The sequence below is a fragment of the Leptopilina heterotoma genome, unplaced genomic scaffold (assembly GCF_015476425.1).
Source record: "Leptopilina heterotoma isolate Lh14 unplaced genomic scaffold, ASM1547642v1 Lhet_78, whole genome shotgun sequence".
Classification (NCBI taxonomy): domain Eukaryota; kingdom Metazoa; phylum Arthropoda; class Insecta; order Hymenoptera; family Figitidae; genus Leptopilina; species Leptopilina heterotoma.
In genome coordinates this window covers 196,732-217,718 of record NW_025111179.1, presented here as the reverse complement: position 1 = coordinate 217,718, position 20,987 = coordinate 196,732, and the positions used below count along the sequence as shown (strand labels likewise).

The following is a 20,987-nucleotide window of genomic DNA, read 5'->3' as shown; positions in this document are numbered from 1 at the left end:
CGGATTTTTTTTTTTTAATTAAAAAATCATTAAATTATAAAAGTTTTTAATTGAGGGTCCCGGTCAAAAAACCGGTTAAAATTTTTTAAGACTCAAAATTTTCGATTTCTAAATTAAAAAAGGATTTAAAATTTCAATTTCTTGCAACTATAATTTCTTATTGGAATAAAGATGACGAAGATGTTCCTCCAAAAAATGTGATTTAAAACTTTTTAATTTTTGATTCATTGAATACAGTAATTTTTGGCTTAAAAAATTATAATCTATTATTTGATCTATGGACGATCTGGACCTTCAATTAAAATGTATATATATATAAAATATATAATAATATACCTATTATATATATTGTATATTACCTTATATTATATTATATTATATTATATTATATTATATTATATTATATTATATTATATTATATTATATTATATTATATTATATTATATTATATTATATTATATTATATTATATTATATTATATATAATATACATACGTGCAAATAGTATTTATAGAAACACCAACGGAAGCGTCTGGACAGTAATACTCAAACTAAGAGTTCAAAATGAAGAGAGTGCCTGAGGTACTTGAAAAAATAATACTTAAATCTACCAGATATTACTTTCAAAAATATAACCTATAAAAAATACATTTTTATAATCTTAAATTTTATGATAAAAGTTTAGAAAAAATAGCAACCTATAATTTAAATAAGGTTAATTTTGAATATAATATAATATAATATATCAGGTTGGCCACATGTTAGAAAACTCAGGGAAATGTTAGGATAACAAAAGTTTTGTCAGTAAAATCAGGGAAATGACAGGGAAAATATTTTTTGGCAGAGAAATTAAGAAAATTGAAACTTTTTTCGACTTTTCTTACAAATATTGCAACAAAATACCACATTTTTAAATATAAAATGCAACTGATTTCGATTTTTATAGTGCAAAAAATAACTATAAACAAATCTTTCAAAAATTATTTTTGAATAATTTTTTAAAATAATTAAATTTTTTAAATGTATCTATATTAAAAATCTTTTTGTACAATTCAAATTTTGTAAAATTTAATTGAAAATAATTATTTTTTTTCAAGTATTTTGTTCCGCAATTTTTGAAAATCAACTTTTGATTAAACTGAAGCCTTTTTTTCAAAAATAAATTTTATTTTTCTGTTTTTTCATTTTTATTATGTAAAAAGAATTTTGTCAGGGAAAATAATTTTAATGGCAGTAAATTTTCAGGGAAATTGATAAACTGAAACTTGTGACCACCCTGATAATATAATATAATATAATATAATATAATTATATTTGCAAAATCAAAAATCGACCGCGCCTTTTATAAAAGTCCAATTCCATTGTTCCTTGTGATTAAACTAACGCCGTCGTGCCAACTTGCAGTCTCTCCAAACCTTGAAACCCTCTCTAGTTTTGTCCGATCGTCTTATCCACCGCCAGCGTAGTACGAAAGCCCCTCTTTTCCTCCCTTCTCTTCCTGGTCCACTTATTGTATTGATTCATCCCTAGGTATCCTGGTGCGTTAGTCCTAACTTTCTATGTATATTCCAGTGGTTTCTCGTTTTCTTCTAGTATTTACTTCCGGTTCTTCGCTTTCTAAATCGTTTGCCCTATATATCCAAAACTTAATTTTTCTCTTTCTCTTTCATCCCCTTCTTTTACTTGCAAGCTCCAAATAATTCGGGTCAAACTTCACCCCTACCGAATTCGTCAAACGATTTTCACTGCATTATTTCTTTTTTTTATGTACGGAAATAATATATATATATATATATATATATATATATATATATCTATAATTTACATTATCAAGATTTATAGAATTTTTTTTTAGTTTTTTATATTAGGGTGGGTCAAAATACATAGAATGACCTTTTTTCATATAGAACTTATGATAAACAAGTAACTTTTAGGTAACTATGAAAAAAATCATTCGGAAAATTTTTTTCGAAATTGAAACCCCCGAAAATTTAAAAATTATGGCTTTCGAGGTTGATTTTGAATTTTTAAAAACAGGTGTCAGATTCATATCTGACACCTGTTTTTAAAAATTCAAAATAGCGGATTCAATATAGTTTTTTTTTGTAAAATCAAATTTACTTGTCACTAAAATTTTAAAGAACTAATTAAGTTTTAATTTTCAAAAAAAATTTTAAATACCTACATTTTTAAATTAAAAATTTAAATTTTTAGTAAATTTTTACTGTTTTGTAAATATATAACAGCAATAATAATTCAACAGTTTAAATTTAATTAATTTAAGTTAAATTTAATATATTAATTTAAGTTAACTTTAATATATTAAATTTAATATTAAACATAGAAAATTTAATCACTTTTCCATGAAAAACGTGAGAAAACACTACCGAGCTTATTAAGATAGTTAAGCTCGCGCAACTTTGAACTTTCCTCATTTCCCTATTTATTGTTTAATTGCACTGTAGCTTTCCAAAAAACTTTTCCCGACCTTAATGAATAATTTTCTCACTGGAAGTTTTTTGTTGCACCAAAATTCGTATGAGTTAAACGAGATCCGTAAAGACTGCACTTCATATTTTTTTGCAAGGCTTCGGAAGAAAAATTAATAACAATTTTTTTTAACAAAAATAACTTTGCGTATTTTTCAAGTATTTTAACGCGTATTTTCATTTTTGTTTCATAAATAAATGTAAAATTGTCTAAAATATCGTGAATTTAACATTATTCAGAAGAAAATTCTGAATAATATTAAATTCTTTAGAAAATAAATTTCAAAATATTAAATTAATTAATTATGATTAATTAAGAACAAATTTTATTAATAAAATATTTATTTTCAACATTTTAAAATAATATTGAATTGCAAAAAGGAACACAAAACGAATTAACTAATTTTGATATTTTAAATATTATTAATAAATTAATTAGTCAACAAATGAATTAATTAACAATGACTATTAAACAATAAATAATTAGTATTTTGCAACTGAAATTATTAAATATAACAATTTTGACGATTGTTTTAATTAATAGAATTTTTAAACAATCTATTTATAATTATTAAACAATATGTTAATTAACAAATTATCATAATAACTATTAAATATAATTGAATAGTAGTCAGAATTTCATTAATTGGTTATAATAGCTGAATAATTATTAAAATTAATCATTTGATTGTTATTAGCATTAATAACTGTAATTTTTAAACAATTTTTATAAATGACATAGGAAAACAAATTTTGGGCCAACTTTTGGACCCGGGAAAGTAAGAACGTTTTATAAATGAATTTTTTTAAGCTAAATTCGAATCTGACGTTAGATTTTCTCTATAACACGGAAATTTCAAAATGGCGGATCCAATATGGCAAAAAAAAATTAAAAATCCATAGCTATGGAATTTTTTTAAAAAAATTTTTGATTAGTTTAACGGGTCTCGAATATTATGAATTTTTCTACTTTGTTGGACATATTTTAAAAATTTGAGACTTTCGACTTTTTTCCAAATATTGCAACAAAATATACCACATTTTTAAATATAAAATGCAACTGATTTCGATTTTTATAGTGTAAAAAGCTAGCTTTTAAAAAATTATATTAAAATTTTTTTTAAAAAAAGTAATTCTTAGAATTTTTTTCATTATAAATTTTTAAAATTCAATTATTTTAAAAAACATAATTCCCAAAATTTAAATACATAGCTATACAAAAAATAATATAAACATTAAAATTTTTTTAGAATTATTTTTAACATATTTTGGAGAAAACAATCATTGTAAAAATTTTTAATTAAAATTCTTCAAATAATTACTTAGTTTTTTTTAATTACACGAAAATTCTTTTAAGAAATTCAATTATTTTCAAAAAATTACATTAGAATATTTTTTAAAAATTCAATTATTTTTAAAAATATTTTATCAAATTTCAATTGTTTTAAAAAGATTTTATCAAATTTCAATTATCTTTACAAATTAAGATGTTACCAAAATTCAATTGTTTTAAAAAGAGATTTTATCAAATTTCAATTATTTTTAAAAGATTTTACCAAAATTCAATTATTTGGAAATGTTTTAATTGTTAATTGAGACTTTGAAAAATTATTTTAAAATATTTTTAAAAAATTAGTTTTAAGGGTTTCTTTATAATAAATTTTATAAAAATATTATATACCTTAGTAACTTTAAAAAAACAAGGATAATAATAAATTACAGTTACAATTATTATAAAAAATTAAATTTTTCTATTTAAATAATTGGATTGTCGAAGAAATTTTGGAAAATTGTGAGAAACAAATGATTTAGAGATAAAGTTGAGTTAAAAATTATAGAAAAAAATTGAATTTTGGCATAATTGTATAATTTTGAGAAATTATTGAATTTCAGAAAGTTTAAAATTTAATTTTTTTAAATTTTATTTTCCGTGAAAAAAGAAATAAATATTTAAATATTTATAATAACAAAATTATTGAAGTTTTTAATCTTTGGATTTAGAAATTAGTGAAAGGATAAAATCAGGGAAATACAAGATAAAATTTTTGTTGCAACACGAAATTAAATAAACGTAATTTTCCACTTTTTTTGTATTTTTTAATTTTTATTTTATTTTTAATTTTTGATTTTAATCGACTAAAGCGACTTTTTTATGTCTTAAAGTCGATCCAAGATCTAGTTTAACAAAAAAATCCATTAAGACCATATTTTATACGAAATTTAAACAAATTTGAAACAAAACCGTTATAGATTTTTAATATTTTTCGTCCGCCATATTGGATCCTCCATTTTGAATTTTTAAAATCTGACTTCTAATTCGTAATCAGTGACCCCAAAAACCTTTAAGTGAGTTACAACTGTTTTTTTCCTTAAAAATCAAAATTTATACCTATAATTGAACCAAAAAGAAAGTATTCCCAAGCTATTGGATGAAAATCATGTAGGGATGGTCAGTTATTTGAATGCAATAAATTGGAAACAGGTACTAGATACAAACATTGTGGATGACGCCGTTGATATTTTTTATGATATTTTGTATTGTGCTTTTACCAGATTTGTTCCTGTAAATGCTATCTATAAATCTAGTTATCCACCGTGGTTTACATTTGAACTTAAAAAACTGGTTCTTGAAAAAAAGATTGCGCATGCTCATTATATGAAATTTAAAACAAATGATAATTATTTAAAATTTTCTAATTTAAGATCAAGATGCAAATCTTTGTCAAATACATGCTATAATAATTATATTTCTAATACTGAGAATTCGATAATTGACTGTCCGAAAACATTTTGGAAATATGTTAACATTAATAGGAAAAATCAACGTCTACCTAATTTTATGAATTTTGGTAAAGAGTCAGGTGATAGTCCTGTCAAAATTGCAAACCTTTTCGCTACGTTTTTTAGTTCTGTTTATACTACGCCATTTCAAGATTTAAATAATAATTCTAATGTTACAGGTTCGATGGATTTAAATAATATGTATTTTTCAAGGGAGGAAATTTTATCTAAATTAAAAAATCTTGATATCAGTAAGGGGGCGGGATCTGATAAGATACCTCCATCATTTCTTCGTTCTTTTTGTTATTCTTTGGTCGAACCTTTACACATTTTATTTAATTTATCATTACGTTGTTGTATATTTCCTTATGAGTGGAAAAAGGGCATTATTGTACCGATATATAAAAGTGGAAGCAAAAATGACATTGCAAATTATCGACCTATAACAATTCTTAGCGCTATACCAAAGGTTTTTGAAAGTTTGATACACGATTCTCTTTACTTAGCTACATCAAATATTATTATTGATGAACAACATGGTTTTGTTAAAGGAAGATCATCGATTACTAATCTTGCTTTGTTTACAAACTCACTTGCGTTGGATCTTGAAATGGGGAAACAAGTTGATGCAATTTATGTGGATTTTTCTAAGGCTTTTGATAAGGTGGATCACAACATACTTTTACGCAAGCTGAGAATCATGGGCATGTCTGAAAATTTAATTAATTTTTTTAAAAGTTATCTTACGGATAGACCTCATATGGTGAGAGTTGAACATGACTATTCTGATGCGTTTAAATCTACCTCGGGAGTTCCTCAAGGGTCTCATCTCGGTCCTTTATTGTTTGTTTTATATATTAACGATATAAAATTTGTTTTTAAATATTCCAAATTTTTGTTGTACGCAGATGACCTGAAAATTTTTAAAGCAATTAATGCAAATAACCCTTGTCTCGATTCTAAACAACTCAGGTTAGATCTTAAACATCTTATAGTTTGGTGTAAGAAAAATCATTTGACCTTCAATTTAGATAAGAGTGTAGTAATCTCATTTGCGAGGAAAATCACATTTGTATATAGTTATACTGTGGGTTCAAGTGAATTAAATAGAGTGACTCAGGTTCGAGACTTGGGGGTTTTGATTGGTAAAGATCTCAATTATAATGAACATATCTCCGAAGTTATCTCTAAATCTTTAAAATCTCTGGGATTTGTAATGAGAAATGCATCTGCTTTTCATAATCTATCAGCGTTAAAAACTTTGTATTTTTCATTGATCAGATCAATAGTAGAGTATGCTATAGTCATTTGGGTGCCATATTACACATATAATATTATAAGATTTGAACGCATTCAGAATAGGTTTCTTCGTTTCATTGCGCGTCAACTTCACATACCATTTGATTTTCATGCTCATGATTACTGCAGCTTGCGTTCTGTGCTCAATATACCAAGGGTTTCTTTAAGATTCCTATATATTGATTTATCATTTTTATATAAATTATTTAATGGATTCTTTAATTGTCAGTCACTTATATCACTAATTAATTTACGTGTGCCACTAAGACCTTCTAGGTATTTTTCTTTATTCTCTGTTCCATTTCATAGAACGAATTATGGAAATCATTCTTTGATGACCAGGCTTTGTAGAGAAGCAAATGATGTTTATAATGATATTGATTTTTTTGATCGTAACTCTATGAGATTTCACACACTTTTGCGTCAGCTTGTTTTTAGAGATATGTAGTTCACTATTTTAAGTTCAGCTACTTATGTTTCATTTTTGATAATATTTAGTAATTTTGCTTAGTGCAATAAAATTAGTATTAAGAGTACTTTGTACGAAAGGGCACAGTCCCGTTTACTACTTAAATAAATAAATAAATAAAAATCCAAGCTTGAAAACAATTTATTAAATTAAAATTTTTAAAGTCCAGACATAACTTTTATATTTTTTTCTATTCTCTCAAAGTGGAAAGCATAAGATCAAGCAGCTTATTTATGTATGCACAGATTTATCATAAAACTTGTACTTTAACTTTAAATTTCCTTGTTCCGTTTAATAGAAATTGAAAGAAAATTGAACATTCTTTTTATAATATGATTAAAAGTTGAAAGCAATCGAGTCTTATATTGAAATCTCTGATCATGTTGATAAGTTAATTTCCATCTCTTGTGGCTGAAAATGTAATTATCTGACAAAGCACATTTCAATTCGATGCATTCGTGTGCTGTGTACAGCCTCCCATTATTGGATCATGCGCCTCCAAAATTAATTGCTATTCATTGATTTTACATAGGAAAAGTCAACAAGAAATTTTTTTTTCTTTTCCATTTCATGTTTGGTGTTTACCAATACTCGCAGTAAAACGTCTTGAATTTAAATACATTTAATATTTTATGTGGTTTATATCCTGATTGCAACAATATTGTACCTCTCTTTACTTTTGATTCCTTTTGTCAGAAAAGAATTTTGTCTGACAAGAATTTTGTTTGACAAGAATTTGCCTTTGTCTATACAGTTTCCATTTGGGGTACTACTTTTCCCTGCTTATAAAACTTAATATTTTTCAAAAAAAAAAAAAATGCATAATTTTTTTACCATCCTTTTCCGTTCAAGTTGTGCAATTTATATTGTCTACTTTTCTACCCGCGAAGTATCTGGATTTAATTTTAATTATACATAGGAGAGAGTGGGGTATAGGTTAAGCCGGGTTTAGTTTTCGGGTCACAGAATCTTGTAGAATGAAGTGAATGAAGATATCGAAAATTTTAATGGACCGATTTAAAAATTAGTGCCATACCTATACAGATGCTATGTTTTTTAATTTTTTAAAAATAGGAAAAATAATGCGAAAATTCAAAAAGGAAATTTTTTTAACCAAATTAAATCATCAGAGTTGCCATACAAATTTTATTTTTCCCTGATTTCCAGACAAAATTTTGATTTTTTTTCATGACCCTAAAGAATATTCTGATTCACTCTAAAAATGATTAGATACTCAAAAAAATGTTCTATTTTATTTAATTATAAAATTATCATTATTCATATTTTACTTAATTGTAAAATCATTCGAAAACGTCAATAACTTCTTAACTTCTTCTTTTAAATAAATATTTAATCATTATTATTTTTCTATGGGAAGTAAGATTTAAAAAATTTCTAATTCAAACCTTTTGAAATTAAAGGTGACCGAGTGATAAAATCATTATTTTATATTATACCTAATATAAGAATATTGTCACTGTAACTTCTTCAAATATATTTTCATCGAATTATTATTTTCTACAATTGTTAAATATTTCTTCTTTAAATCAAATATTTTTAATAATTTTTTTATTAAGTTCTTCTTTGAGAATTTTTAAATATATTTGTTTACAATTCAGTTTTACATGGAATTTCAAGTATTCAAAAATATTAATTTATATTAGAAAAAAAAGTTTTTATTAGAAAATAAAAACTTGAAATAATTTTTAAAAATTTGGATTCAGCTTTTTCAAAAAAATAAGTTCCACAGAATTTTTAATTAAAATTATGAAAAATTCAAATTTTCAAAGATTTTAATTTGAAATCCTTACAAAATTCAATTATTATTTCTAAAAATTGCAATTATTATTAACTTCTCCAAAATTCAATTATTATATAAAACTTTAACTGCAATTAATTTTTAAATCAATTTTTATTCGATAATTCCACGAGAATTCAATTATTTAAATACAAACATAAATCATTTATTGAATAATTGAATGTTTCTTAAAAATAAATTCTTAAACATAATTTTATGAACAAATTTTTAAATAATTGAATTCTTTCGACGAATTTTTAAAAAATTTCTTAGAATAAATACACTTTTCGAGAAATTCGACTGAAATTAAATAAAAAATATTAAAAATTCTGCAAGGAGCTTTATTATTTATGAAAATAATTGAATTCCTGTGAAATTTTCATTATATTAGAAAATAAATAAATATTTAGTAGAATTTTATGAATAATTTTTTTTAATAATTGAATTCATTTGCGAAATTTCATTAAAATATAGTTGATACACTGAAAATCATTGAATTGAGAAAAATTTTTGAAAATAATTGAATTTTGGAGAAGAATTTTGTCAGTATTTATAAAGATAATTGAAATATTGACGAGAAATTCAGAAATTTTCTGAATTTTTGAATCTAGATTGAATTTCTACGAAGAATTTTATTACTTTTGTGAAAGTAATTGAATTCTTGGGATAAAAATTGTTGTTTATAGAAATAATTGAATTTTGCAAAGAATTTGATTAATATTCCAGGAAATAATTGAATTTCTGAAAAGAATTCTAATTTATTTATAAAAATAGTTGAATTCTTTCAAAGAAATAATTCAAAATTTGTTAAGTTTTTCGGGGAATTCTATTGAAATTGTATAAAAAAAATTGAAATTCTGCAAGGAACTTTATTATATTTATAAAAAATAATTGAATTCCTGCGCAATTTTCATTATTTTAGAAAATAATTGAATATTCGTGTAGAACTTTATCAAAATTGTTTTTCAATGATTGAATTCTTTTAGGAAATTTTTTAAAAACAATAGAAATACAAATTATTGAATTAAGAAAAATTTTTTAAAATAATTGAATTCTTGTGATGAATATTTTTATGTATGAAAATAATTTACTTCCACTGAATGATTATCTTATTTATGAAAATAATTAAATCCCAGAAAAGAGTAGGAAAATAATTGAATTACTGATGAGAAGAATTTAATGACAAATTTTAAAACATTTGATTTTTTCGGAAAAATTTATTCAAAATCTATTTTAAATAATTGAATTTCTGTAAAAGTTTTATTTTTTTGGAAAAATACTTCATTAAATTATGAATAATAACTTTATGGCAGTTCTTCGATTTTTTTTCTTTTATTTATTAATAAAATAAATTATTGTCAGAAATAGAAGAAATTTAAGGTTTTTTTAAAAATTCGTAGCAATTTTATAGTTTTTGAGGCAAACAAAGACAAAAATTCAAAATTTTCTTATAAATTCTAAACATTTAATTTTTTCCAGTACTTTTAATAAAAATCCCTGACTCATGTAGGATAAGTTGAGCCACTTGCATCAAAAATATCATGTGAAAAATAAATTTTGTAATCTAAGGTTTTTAGAATTCGATGAATACGAATCTAAAGCCAGAATTTCAAAATTCAAAATGGGGGATCCAAAATGGCCGACTGAAAAATAGTGAGAAGAAGACTGTGTCCGAATATATAAATAATAATTATGAACTTAAACTTAATTATATATATATATATATATATATATATATATATAAATTACAAAGGCGATTGTACTAAAAAAGAAAAGCGTCAGAAAAAGTATAATCAACAGGTAGCAGTTGAATTATCGACTCTGATATATAGTTCATTGTGATTAAGGCTTTCGAAGCTCGTCACGAAAGGAATTAATGGCAATAGAAGGTTTTGTTTAAAATGCAAGCGGATCACGCTTTTTCTTTGCTTTGAATTTTAATTGCTGGTAAAGTGAACCATTCAAGTTGACTCTTTTACAGTCTAATGATTCTCTCATTTCTTTTTCTCCCTCCCACCCTCTTACTTTAAGCTCAATAATCTTAAACTTAATAATCTTTCATCTCATTATTTATAAGAATAAGGAAAGAAAATCAATATCAAGAGTAATATTATTTACAAGAGAAAATACATTTTTTTCCCCCAATTATTAGTTTAGTAATAAAAAAATATTTTTTTTTCTGATGGTCACTTTTGGCACTATTTTCGCTTTATAATAAATTTATTTAATAAATAAATAAATTTTAGACTTAATTTTAAGTTTGTTATATTTTTTAAATTTTACGTTATTTTAATTTACTGAATGTTTGAAACAAGGGTAAACGCAATTTTTTTTGTAAAAGAGTAAACATATATATGTATGTACACTTAACTTAAAAGTTCTACACCTATCACGTAAACTTTCGCATTGCTCTCTCGAGATTCAAAGCTAAAAGTGAATTCAAAGTCTCAGCTTTGATGTTGCATATGTCATGAAATTACAGAGGGCACAGTTTTCCCTCCCCATTTTCGAATTTCCTGTTCGCGATGCTTTTCAGAATAAATGGCACACACACTATTATAGACGATATATCATAATATTGCTATAAAATCAAAACAGAAATAAGAAAAATAACTTTCAGAAAAATGATTTAAAGTTTGATGACTAAAAATTTTAAAATAACACCCTTCTTTTAATACTTAAAATTTATTCCAAAGCTTTTAAATTATCGCAAAGGAATGTACGCACAGAAACGACACGCACCGGTGAACTGATGCCTCATTAGCATTATTAATTTAGTGAAAGAAAACTTTTTTGAAAATTGCGAAAAAGTTGTAGAAACTTTTTTAATAAAAAAAGGAGAATCTTTTTAATTTTGCCAAACGCGTGTTTAGAAATCGGAATTATAGTTAATCAGCATTCTGCACCTGTCAGAATGAGAGAAGAAGAAGGAGGAGAGAAGGATGCTTGTAGTAAATTAAGCCCAAGTAGAATTTACTGGCAATTCACAGGTAGTAAATGGAATAACTTTCGAGTAACTATATAACGTGACTCGCAATTATTACCAAAGTTTTGACGTTTCTCTCTCTCTCTCTCTCTCTCTCTCTAGACATTTGAAAGATATATACATACATATATAAAGACCATCATTGAGGATTTCAGATCTCGGTGCATTTTGTACTTTTAGACATCATGAAAAATTGATTGTAAATATGCCATTTGTAAAGGGAGGTATTAATATGTCATTTAAATTTCGTAATTTCACTCCAAGTAACAACCACTCTTTTATTTTTATTTATTTTGTTTATTTTATTTATTTTATTTATTTCACTTATTTCATTTATTTACAATTTTATTGTCATATTTGATCTACTTTCATAAATTTTAAGCATCTGATGACAAATTTCTTAATTTCGTGACCTTCAAAATCTACGAGTAAGAAGTAGGAAAAAAACCTGCCATATTGGATCCGCGATTTTGAATTTTGAAAATCTAATATTATAGACTCTCGCAGGCTTCGCACTCATCTACTAAAACCTACTATTTACTAATTTTTTCACCATTTGCTACTATTTGGATACAATTTTTTATTTGTTACACTAAAAGCAACTCTTTTTTCCATATTTGAGAATTTACACTACTTTAAATTTGTTAACAGTTGAAACAAAAAAAATTATTTAAAAAAATTTTAATAAAGTTATTGGAAAAAATTCAACAAATTTTAATAAAATTCATTAAAACGATTTAATTATTTTCACAAATTTTTCGTAATTCAATGAATTTTCAATATTTTAATAAAAAATTTCCCAAAAGAATTGAATAATTTAAAAAAAAATATTTATAAAATTCTTCGCAAAAAATGCAAATATTTTTAAAAATTTTAATAAAATTCTTTGAAAGAATTCAATTATTTAAAAAAATTTATTAAGGGTATGTCCAAGTTGTGAAATGTAAACAAACCAGAAGGTAATTATACAATTGAAAAGATTTTGAATAATTGAAATTTTGTAAAATTTAATTGAAAATAAATCATTTTGTTCACGTATTTTATCACAATTTTTGAAAAAAAATAACTTTTAAAAAATTTTAATTGAAAATTTAGGAAATAATTGAATTCTCAAAAATTTTAATGAAAAATCTTCGAGTGTAAATTTAATAAAAATGAAAATTAATGAAAATTAAATTATAAAAATAATATTAAAATATTTATGAATAAACTAATTCTCAGAATTTTTTCATTCTAATTTTTTAAAATTCAATTATTTTCAATATAAAATTCTTCAAAAATTATTAAGTTTTGTTTAAAGTATACAAAAATTTCCTTTTAGAAATTCAATTATTTTCGAAAAGTTACATTACACTTTTTATAAGAACCTAATTCTTCAAATTGTTTTATCATAATTTTTTAAGATTTAATTACCTTCGAACAATGTAAATTAAAATTATTTAAATTTACTTTTATAAACTTATTAAAATTTCGGACAAATCATTTTTAATTAAAATTCTTCAAAAATTTGATTATTTTTTTTTATATTTTTTAAAAACTCAATTATTTTGAAATGATTTTATCAAATTTAAATTATTTTTCAAAGATTTTACTAAATTTAATTTTTTGGACATTTTTCAATTGTATGTCATTTGTAATTGTAAAAATATTGTCTTTCAAAAATTATTTGGGAAAATACTTTTAAAAAATTAATTTTAAGAATTTTTTTATTAAAATTTTTGAAAATATTCTACCTTAATATTTTAAAAAGTGAAGTGGACACTTTTAATTATTACAAAAAAATTGAATTTTTGTATTAAAATAATTAAATTCTCGAAGAACTTTCGGAAAATTATTAAAAATTAATATATAGATATAATAATTGATTTAGAGATGAAGTTTAGTTCAAAATTGTAGAAAATAATTGCATTTTGGAAGGGTTATACTTGTAATTTTTAGAAATTAATCAATTTCAGAAGTTATAAGTATTTAAATATTTATTTATCAAAATTATTCGAGTTTTGTACCTAATTGAATTTAGAAATCAGTGAAGTGTCAGGGAAATACAAAATGAAATTTTTTTTACAACACTGAATTAAATAAACGTATTTTTCGACTTTTTTTGTATTTTTTAATTTTTTTTTTTATTTTTAATTTTAATCGACTAAAGCGATTAGTCGATTTAAGACCTATTTTAACAAAAAAAAACCCTTAAGACCATATTTTATATGATTTTTATACGCAATTTAAACTGAAGCAAAACCGTTATAGATTTTTAATATTTTTCGTCCGCCATATTGGATCCGCCATTTTGACTTTTTAAAATCTGACTTCTAATTCGTAATCAGTGACCCCAAAAAAACCTTTAAGTAAGTTAAGACTGTTTTTTTCCTTAAAAATCAAAATTTATAGGGGAGTGTGTCTAGGTATAAGACCTCTAGAAAAAATAAATACGTATTTAAATATTTATTTTTAAAAAATTATACTATTTTTGAATGCGTAATTAAGAAATTATAAAAAAATTGAGTCTTCAAGTTTAATTTTTCGATAGCTAATTTTTTATTACTTTTTTTCTATCTTTAAGCTACTTTTTGCAACTTTTTTAAAATTAATTATCGGGTACGAAGCTCAAAAACTGTATTAAGCCCAATATAAATTTTTTAAAATAATGTTATGCACTATTCTAGTATATTTTTTATTTTATATAATTTAAAAGTTATACATTATATTTCTTATTCATTTATAATTTTTAATTATTTACAATTTTTTGTAATTGGCTATTTGCAAATTATTTATTTTTTTTATTATTTTCATTCTTATGACTAATAAGTTATAAGTTATTTATAATAAATGATATTCTTTGATAATTATTACAAATTTTGAGATAAAGTTTTGTAGAAAGCCATATAATTTAAATAATAAAGATCTTAAACTTTTTTGTTTGGCCTAATGGCTAAAGCCAAATAGGCTAAAGCCATTAGGCCAAACAAAAAAGTTTAAGATCTTTATTATTTATATTATAAACTTTATAAATTTTATTGTTTTTAATTTATTATTTAATTTATTAATTTTTTTTTGTATATATTATAAATTTTTATTTCCTCATATTGACTATATTATTTTTCATAGATTCCCTGATGAGGAAATAATTTTGATTCCGAAACGTTGGAGCTTTTTATTAAAAACCACTTGTCGAATGTATTCGTATTATTAATTTTCTATACAATTTGAATAAAATCATCTAGAACGTTAAGCACTAATTTAGTATTATAATAAAATTGTAATAATTACAAATAAAATAATTTATTAAAATTAAGGGTATAACCCGTTAAATTTGTAATAAATAAATAAATAAAATACCTAAGTAGTTAATAAAATATAATTATAATTATAATAATTAAAATAAAGAAATTTATAAAAAATTTTAGTTTTGGATAATATGGAAAAGTAGAAAAACTCGCATAGGATGGTTTTCGGTAATATTACCGTACAAGAATATCAACTGTTTTTCAATAGCATAATCAGAAAATAAACGTTTCGAAAATTCTTCTAAAACGATTTTCTAAAATCTTCTGAAAACTAAATGAAATGGTTCCCCTTTTGCTATAATATCTGGCCGGGCTAACTTCCACCATGTAGATATTGATTTCTTGCATTTTCTTGTGGTAGGTGGAAGAAGCCACATTTTCCGCTGTATAACGAACGACTCAGGGTTTTCGTGAATATTCAACCAGCTTGGGAAAAGCTTCAACAAAGTTTTTCCATTTTCCCGCAGTGCTACTATAAAGATTACATCTTCTTTATGTATATATAGAAATATATATATATATATATATATATATATATAAGCACAACATGTTAAATGTTAACATTCCAAAAGGCATTTTATATATAAAACGAGTTGAGTTTTATTGCATGCGATAATAAAATGATTTTTATTGTGTTTCTCTAGAAATGGCTGAAGACGGGGCTATTGGCTCTTCCGGCAGCAACAGCAGCGGTGAAGCAAGTCGACTGCAACTGTTGCAGGAGATACGACAACAAAATTTTGACAGCATACGCTTTGCTTCTTATCGTACCGCCTGCAAACTCAGGTTTATCCAGAAGAAGGTTCATAGTAAGTTTCGAAAATGGAAAAAAATTATTGTATTTTATTTACTCTTTCTGTTTAATTATTATAAAAGGGTTCGATATGATCTAATGAAGAATAAGTTTACTATTATATGCGAGTATAGCTTAATTTTTATAGTTTTGGCAACTGATAACAATGGCACACAAAAAAAAAATTAATGTTCTGAGCTTTTGATGAGACCATGTCTTTATTATGTTTTTGGGGTTGCTGAAGCCGAATCTGAAGTCAATTTAACCCTATCACATCAGGGTTTTGGGATAACCTCAAAAAATCCAAAATTTGACCCAACAATTTTTAAATTAAGTAAAGTTCTTATCTCTAAGTCTTACCATGACTGTTTTATGTTCTTGGTGCCAGTAAAGCCGAATTAACCCCATCACGTCAAGGTTTTAAAATAAGCATAAAATAACTAAAAACTATTATGTTTTGGATATGATTATTAAAATTTGGAGCATTTTTTAAAAAATCAAGTATATTCCTTAATATTTTTTGTTATTTAAAGAAAAAAAGGGGGTGCCAACTTTTCAAGACAGTGCCAACGACTGGAACAGTTATTAATAGTTTTTCTAGAAAAAAAAATTCTGATAAAAAACCTTGAACTTTTTCCATTTCTGACAATAATTTCTTTTTTAAATAAGTTAATTTTTGAAGAACTAAAATTATTTAATGAATAATTTTACTTAAATAATTCATCATTAATAAATTGAATTTTGAAAGAGTTGCGTTTACAATCTTCATAAACAGATGAACTTCAAAAAGTTTCAATTTGAATGATGTAAAAATTTCAATTTTGAATGAATTTAATTAGAAATTTTAAAAAACTTAAATTTTTCTGAAATTAGTTAATTTTTTAAATATTTTTTTAATTAATATATTAAAATTTAAAAATAATGAATTCATAGAGGAATTTTAGTTAAAAACACTAAAAAAAAACTTAAATTTTGGAGAACTTTCAAATAATTGCAAAAATTCAATTATCTTCAAAACTAATAAAAATCTTGGCAAAAATTCAATTATTTTCAAAAATATTAATGAAATTCTTGGCAAAAATTCAATTATCTTCAAAAATGCTAATAAACATCTTGGCGAAAATTCAATTATCTTTATCTATAAATAATAAAATTCTTCTCCGAAATTCAATTTTTTAAAAATATTTTCATAAAATTCTTATCAAAATTTTAATTATTTTTATAAAAAATAAAATTCATCTCCAAAATTCAATTATTTTCAAAAAAATTTTCTAAATGCCATAAATTTCCCCAAAAAATTTAATTATTCATCAACAAAAATTTTGATAATATTTTACAAAATAATATTTTACAAGAACATTATCAATTACTTTTCAATAAAATATAAATTTGACAGGAATTCAATTATTTAAAATAGAATTTGCATAAATTTAAAAAAAAATCAAATTTTTTAAATTTGCCTTAAAATTTTTCGCAGTAATTCAATTACCTACTTTTAAAATATTTGAAAAATTTTATCAGGAATTTAATTATTTTCATAAATAATAAAATCATCCTCAAAAAGTCAATTATTTTTATAAGTAACAATATTTATCACAAAAATTCAATTCTTTTCAAAAATAATCAAATTCAATTATTTCCAAAAATGTTAATAAAATTCATTGCAAAATTTCAATTATTTTCAGAAATTTTTCTTTTTTCAATAATTATTTTAATAAAATTTCCCAAAATAATTCAATTATTTAAAAACAATTTTGACAATGTTTTACACGAATATTCCATTATTTTCATTATTTTCTAAAATAATGAAAATTTCACAAGTATTTAATTATTAGAAATAGAATTTGCATAAATTTTTTAGAAAAAGACAAATTTTTTTAAACTCATTGCAGAATTACAATTATTTTTAATACAATTTGAATCGAATTCGTCGAAAAATGCAATTATTCTAAAAAGTTGTATTAAAATTCGTCAAAAGAATTCGATTATTTAAAAAAAAAAATTTTTTTAATTCTACGCAAACGTTTAAGTTTATTTTCATAAATAATAAATATTTCACAGGAATTCTATTATTTCCCAATTTTTAAATAAATTTATTGGCTATAACTATAATTCAATTATTTTCAAAAATAAAAAAACTCATTGCAGAATTTCAATTATTTTTAGTACAATTTTAATCGAATACCTCAAAAAATGTAATTATTCTTATAAAAATTTAATTTGAATTCGTCAAAATAATTCAATTATTTAAAAATTTGTTGATAGAATTCTTTATAAGAATTAAATTTTAATTAATTCTAATTTTTTTTATATTCAATTATTCATTAAATTAATTACTTTTGTATTTAAATAATCGATTTTGTCTGGAAATCAGGGAATAACAAAATTTAATTTTTGTGGCAACCCTGATTGAAATCGAATCATTTTTAAAAAATTTTATAGAATCTATACGATAAAAAATTTTAATTATATACGCCAGTTGTATAAACAAATAAATTTTTGTCCCCTTTTTGTCCCTTTTTTGAGGATAAAAATTCCCCATTTCACCTTTTTTTTTTATTTTTTTTTAAAGGTACTGTGATGCCCGAAAGTAGTCATGGTAAGACTTAGAAATGAGAATTTCAAAATTTTGGGGTTTTTTCAAAGTTTTGTCAAAACTCTAACATGCTGGGGTAAAAAGTCTTCAGATTCGGCTTTAGCTACCCCAAAAACATAAAGAAGTCATTGTAAGACATAAAGATCAGAATTTTTCTTTATTTCAAAATTTTGGGGTCAAATTCTGGGTTTTTTTATGATCTCAAAACCCTGACATGATGGGGTTAAATGGACTTCACATTCGGCTTCTTTGACCCCAAACACATAAAATAGAAATAATCTGATCAAAAACTCAGAACATCAATTTTTTTTGTGTGACAGTGTAATTTATTGCAACAAAAAAAATTAGCTACTGTGTTAGGTGACAATAATTTCTATCCATATAATAGCAATTAAGTTACCTATATAATACAGCTAATAAAACATTGTTACAAAAATAAAAAAAATCATTAAAGTGACATGATGCTTTCGGGAAAAACATGAAGTCCTGTAACCAGAATTCCGAATAGTTTATCTGAAATGCAGAAATACAAAAGAAAAGGAGTCCTTCGATTGGGAACTATATTTATAATGTGTCAATGAAGCAAACTAAATTTCAAGTATATCGGTTTAATGATTTTCCAGTAATCGACGTCACCGTCTTTAAAAATGTCATCTTGAGAGAAATGCATTAAAGTTTCAATTTACTTGCTGCAAAAAAAGTAGATTTTTTCTGTTTAATATTTTTTTTATCGTTGAAAGTAGAAATAAAATTAGCTCCAAATTTTTAGTTTTTATATAAATTATTCTTTCTGTCACAATTCTTTAATGCTTAATACATGCTTAATAGAACTTTAATGCTTTAATAGAAAACAAATTTTCTTGAAAAAATGATTTCTTATTAACAAAAAACAAACAATAAAATCTTGATCCAATATAATTACATACTTTTTAGTTTTCTTTTTAGGTTTCAAAAAATACTGCAATAAAGAAAAGAATTAAATTCCAAAGTAGTTGCATTCCTCTTAAAAAGCAGAATTGGATATAAAAAATATTCTGACCCAATAATATTCTGTGCCAGATGGCACTCGCCAATTGTTTGTAATTTTTTTTTTCTCTTCTGACGTGTATCTCTTCAATTTAAAGAGTACCAGTGGGGTCAACAGCATACTTCGTTCTCGAGAACTATTTTTTGTTAACAAGCTAAAATACATATATTTCTTCATGAATGGGTTTTTAATTAACACCAATTAGAATTTAGAGATATAAAAAAAAGTTATTTTACCAAAAAAATAGAAATTTATTGTATGATTTTTAATTTTTTGTAATTTTGAATTTCCAGTGCATAATGTTGACATTTGGAATGTGATTGAGGCATTCAGGGAAAATGGTCTCAATACGTTGGAGCCGTCGAGTTCACTTGGTGTATCAAGACTTGAAACACTTTTGTCTTCCTTATTTCATGCTTTAAATAAAAGAGTTCCAGTTGCACAACAAGCTAAAGTTGACACAACAACGGCCTTACTTATGAATTGGCTGATAGCGGCGTACAGTGGGTAGGGATATCTTTTTTCTTTTCCTTCTTTATACATTTTCTTTGTATGGCAATTTTAACACCTACATTTTTATTTTTACATGAATACTGTTCTTTATACGGAGAATAATATTCTTTATAATTGGTATTAACTGTCCAGATAGCATGATACCTTGTTAGAATATATGTTTAACCATTTGAGGATCAGTTCATTAATGAAACTTTAGAACTCATGGGAGTTCAAATTTCAATTTAAACTCTTGCAAGAAGTTGCTCGAAAAATTGATATTTTTCGCTCCAAGTTTCCAATTAATTGTTTAATTAACTAAAAGCTACTATTTATGTTTTTTTTTTGAGAATTTCCACTACTTTAAAATCGCTAATACTAGAAATCAAAATACTATTCTCAAAAATTATAATCAAATACTTTGAAACGATTTAATTATTTTCAAAAAAAATATATTTTCAAAAAAAATATTCGCAAATTCAATTATTTTAAATATCTAGTATTTGCATAAAATTTCGGAAAAGAATTCAATTATTTTAAAAAAATTAATAAAATTGATCCAAAATTCAATTTTTTTTTTAAATAATAAAATTTCCACAGGAATTAAATTAATTTTGAATATAATTTTCATAAAAATTTCGAAAAAATCAATTATTTAACAAAATTTTTATACAATTCTTCACAATAATTCAATTACTTTCATTAGTAATAACATTTTTCATAGAAATTCAAATTTAAAAAAAAATTTTATACAATTCTTCACAATAATTCAATTACTTTCACTAATAATAACATTTTTCATGGAAATTCAAATTTTTAAAAAAATTTTTGATAAAATTCTAAGTAAGAATTCAATTATTCTCATAAATAATAAAACTCATCGAAGAATTTCAATTATTTTTAATACTATTTGAAATTAATTAATTGAAAAATTCAATTACTTTTACAAATAAAGTTTTACGCAAGAATTC

At 23.3% G+C, this 20,987-nt stretch overlaps 1 protein-coding gene across 1 annotated transcript in view; it reads left to right on the top strand.

Moving 5' to 3' along the window:
* LOC122510969 (dystrobrevin beta) overlaps positions 1 to 20,987 on the top strand; it is a 61,775-nt gene that overhangs the window by 5,100 nt on the left and 35,688 nt on the right. The window contains exons 2-3 of the mRNA XM_043625935.1: positions 15,753 to 15,917; positions 19,818 to 20,031. Of these exons, the coding sequence (XP_043481870.1) occupies positions 15,755 to 15,917; positions 19,818 to 20,031 (377 nt within the window). The 5' untranslated portion in view covers positions 15,753 to 15,754. The remainder of the gene's footprint in view (positions 1 to 15,752; positions 15,918 to 19,817; positions 20,032 to 20,987) is intronic.